This window comes from Amblyomma maculatum, chromosome 1, assembly GCF_055883805.1.
Source record: "Amblyomma maculatum isolate TAMU_Amacu chromosome 1, ASM5588380v1, whole genome shotgun sequence".
Lineage (NCBI taxonomy): Eukaryota > Metazoa > Arthropoda > Arachnida > Ixodida > Ixodidae > Amblyomma > Amblyomma maculatum.
The window spans coordinates 491,940,621-491,943,579 of NC_139344.1; the positions used below are offsets into that span (position 1 = coordinate 491,940,621).

Here is a 2,959-nt window from a genome sequence, read left to right on the forward strand (position 1 = left end):
TTCGTCAGATAGTGAAAACGTCTTGAATATGTCACGAGCTTGCCTCCCCATTGTGTACAACAGCGTTCGTACCTGAGCCTCCCCGGAGCATTCGTTGAGTCCCGTTGCATATCGGAAGTCGTCGAAATGTTCGATCCACGCCGGCCCCTCTGACGTGCGGTCAAAGTCCAGCGGTGGCGGTTGCTGCAGTCCATGCAGCCGTATTGAAGGCGTCTTCGACATCGTGGATGGAAGGTGCCTGGCTCAGTGCGAAGATTCTTGGCCGTCTGACATCATGTCGTAGACGGCCACTTCTGACACCATGTCGTGTTAGTCCAGGCAGGGGGGGCGCCGTTGCACCCGCGCCGGAACGCTGCCAGAGAAAGCAGTCCAGACACCGAGCTCCCAAGCGACGAAATGAACCCCCGTTTATTCTCGCACTCCGCTTTTATACACTTGCGCCACAGACAAGGTAGATATACAATGGTAGCGAAGGTTCCATAGACGCCCATTGGTCCAAAAAATGGCGGCTCATGGGCACCGCCATATTGGGGGGCAACTACGTATGAGTGACGTTGAATGACGTCACGCATACGTATGTTTTTAGCGCGAACTTTAAAGTGGTCTTTTTATAGAACCCGCCTTTTCATGCCGGTATCTCATGAAGGTTGCCTTTCAGTGCGCACCAACCTTTGCCAGTCAAATGTGATCGAGTTCCTGCTAGTTATGGCCTTGCTAATGTGCAATTCGGAACCCAATGAAAGTTACTGGCAAAGAAGGCAGCATAGAAAGGCAGCAACACTTTCAGACGCTGGCTTACCTTGGCTGGCTAAGAATACAATCATGCACGATTCGTAGTGAAAATCTTGGTGGAAATACTGGTACTAGTACTTTTGAGTACAAGGTATGATGCACAAAGCACAGGCTCAAGTGCACAGTTTGCAATACAGTGTACGGCAAGTATGGTTTTCATATTCATGGTTTATTACAGCAACCAAACAAATACAGTGATAAAGCACACCAACAAAAAATACACGTCACAGGCAGCTCAAGCAGTAGTATCTTTAAGCTGGCTATTCATCTTAATGGTCACAGTGCGGATAGAAAAAAGCCCTGCAGTTCCACGAACGTTGCCAGGTAGGAAATTGAAAAGCATAGAAGACAGTGCTAAGACAGCTTCAATTGAGGCAAACATGACATGACATAAGTAGGCGCATCAACACGGGTCGCAGCCTTTTTGACGACAGATACGCAGACGGTTCGAAGTGCTTGGAACAAACCCGCAAGTCTCGCAGCTGCCATGGTGTCTTCTTCTCCAGGCTGACGTCGTGGTAGAACTGCACCCACGCTCGGCACCTGGACGTGATGCAACGTGCACGTTATTCACAATTGCGCCGTAAGGAATACTGCATACTCCAAACGCCAATGCGTCATTATTCCTGTCAATGTTAACTGCAGTAATTATATTTCCATTATATCTGAACTACGGTAGTAAATGCTCGCCCCAAGCTCTCAGCGCCTAAGAGTGCGGTTATGTACGCTCGTCCTCATGGCATGCGGGTAGCTATACTTTTCTATGGTTAAGATTGACGAGAATGAAGTGCGTTTAAAGTTACCCTAACGGTCATGCATATGCAGAATAGCAATAAGAAGACAGGCAGTAACTCCTGCTGGGTGAATTCAGTTAAAGCACCCTCAAGGCCGCGCATATACACGTGGCTGAATTTTGATACTACCAGTTGCGACGGTCAAATTGGCTTCGCGGTGTTGGAAAACTATAACAGTGTTGTGCTCAGACTTGTCAGGCAGCACAATTGGTTTTAAATTGGCTTTCCGGTCAGTGGCATGCGCGTGGTTGCTCCCTGAGAGCCCGGTATCAAGTTAACGCTGGTGATAGCCGGCTGCATGAAACTCATCATAAATCAGACAAATGGTGGGCCTCTTTCGCACAGCTCAGCACTTAAAGTGTGTGCCCTGTAGTGTAGTCCATAAATATCCCCGCAAAAATGAGGCCACGTGCGCACGAACTGGTTACAGAAACAGAAGTGAGCAGCCAAACGAAAGCATTCGGAGCATACCTAGAGCAGACGCCTTGTAGCAGACGACACTGACAGGAGCTCACCTGTGAAAGTCCAGCGGGAAGCGGTGTAGCTTGACACCGACGGCACTGTCCATGCTGTCGCAATGTGCCACGGCGCATCGTTTCTTCACACGCCGCAAGCTCATCTTGAAATAAAGCGCTAAGCGCTTCAAAAGAACAGCGCGAAGCGTGCAAAGACGGAAGAAGACTTCGCACTGGCCGCACGTCGAAGGAAATGACAAAAGCCGAGAAAATTGCCGCAGCGGTGCGGCGGGGTGCAAATTTTACAAAACGGTGACAGAGACGCGACGCGCAAGGACGACGAAAACTTCGCAAAAGGGGCATTTTGAGACTGGCGATTTTGAAACCGCTTCGTGAGCTCCCGCGGCCACTGTGGCTGGGTGCCGAAACAAGGCCTGCAAAGTCAAGCTGCAAATGCACCGCACACTCATCAACAGGGGGCGTAACAAGAACGTTGCAAAAAATTAAAAATTCGGAGTAATGTTTTGCTAAAATAGTTTACCTATTTTATAAAACGTGGCATTAAAATATTTATTTCTTTATGTTGTTTTATAGCGTTTTTATTTGTGCTTTTGAATTTCATTATCTAAGTGGTTCGGCCCCCCCAAAGTGGCTGTGCTGCTGTCGCGCTAGACCGTTTCTGGGCCCAGCCTTCGCTACCATTCTATATATACCTTGCCACAGATACACTAGCGCCACTATCGCAGTCGCAGCTGCCAGCCAAGCCAAGCCAAACCAAAACAGATGATAACAGCACATAGGACAGTAAGTTTCAAGTTACTGTCCTGTTCAACATGCATGGTAGTGATAGGTGGATGCCATTTGTCATCGGGACGTCTTGCAAGCCGCGGTGCTTTGGGACATATGTTCTAGTCCATT

General features: G+C 48.8%; 1 protein-coding gene across 1 annotated transcript; it reads right to left on the reverse strand.

Annotated features, from left to right (window-relative positions):
• Positions 1-875: 875 nt before the first annotated feature.
• On the reverse strand, positions 876-2,405 carry LOC146210253 (52 kDa repressor of the inhibitor of the protein kinase-like). Its single transcript, XM_084587489.1, has 2 exons — positions 2,102-2,405; positions 876-1,335 (listed from the first exon to the last, which is right to left on the reverse strand). Exons 1-2 carry the CDS (start codon positions 2,203-2,205, stop codon positions 1,158-1,160), a joined length of 282 nt encoding a protein of 93 aa, XP_084443615.1. The 5' UTR covers positions 2,206-2,405; the 3' UTR covers positions 876-1,157.
• Positions 2,406-2,959: the final 554 nt, after the last annotated feature.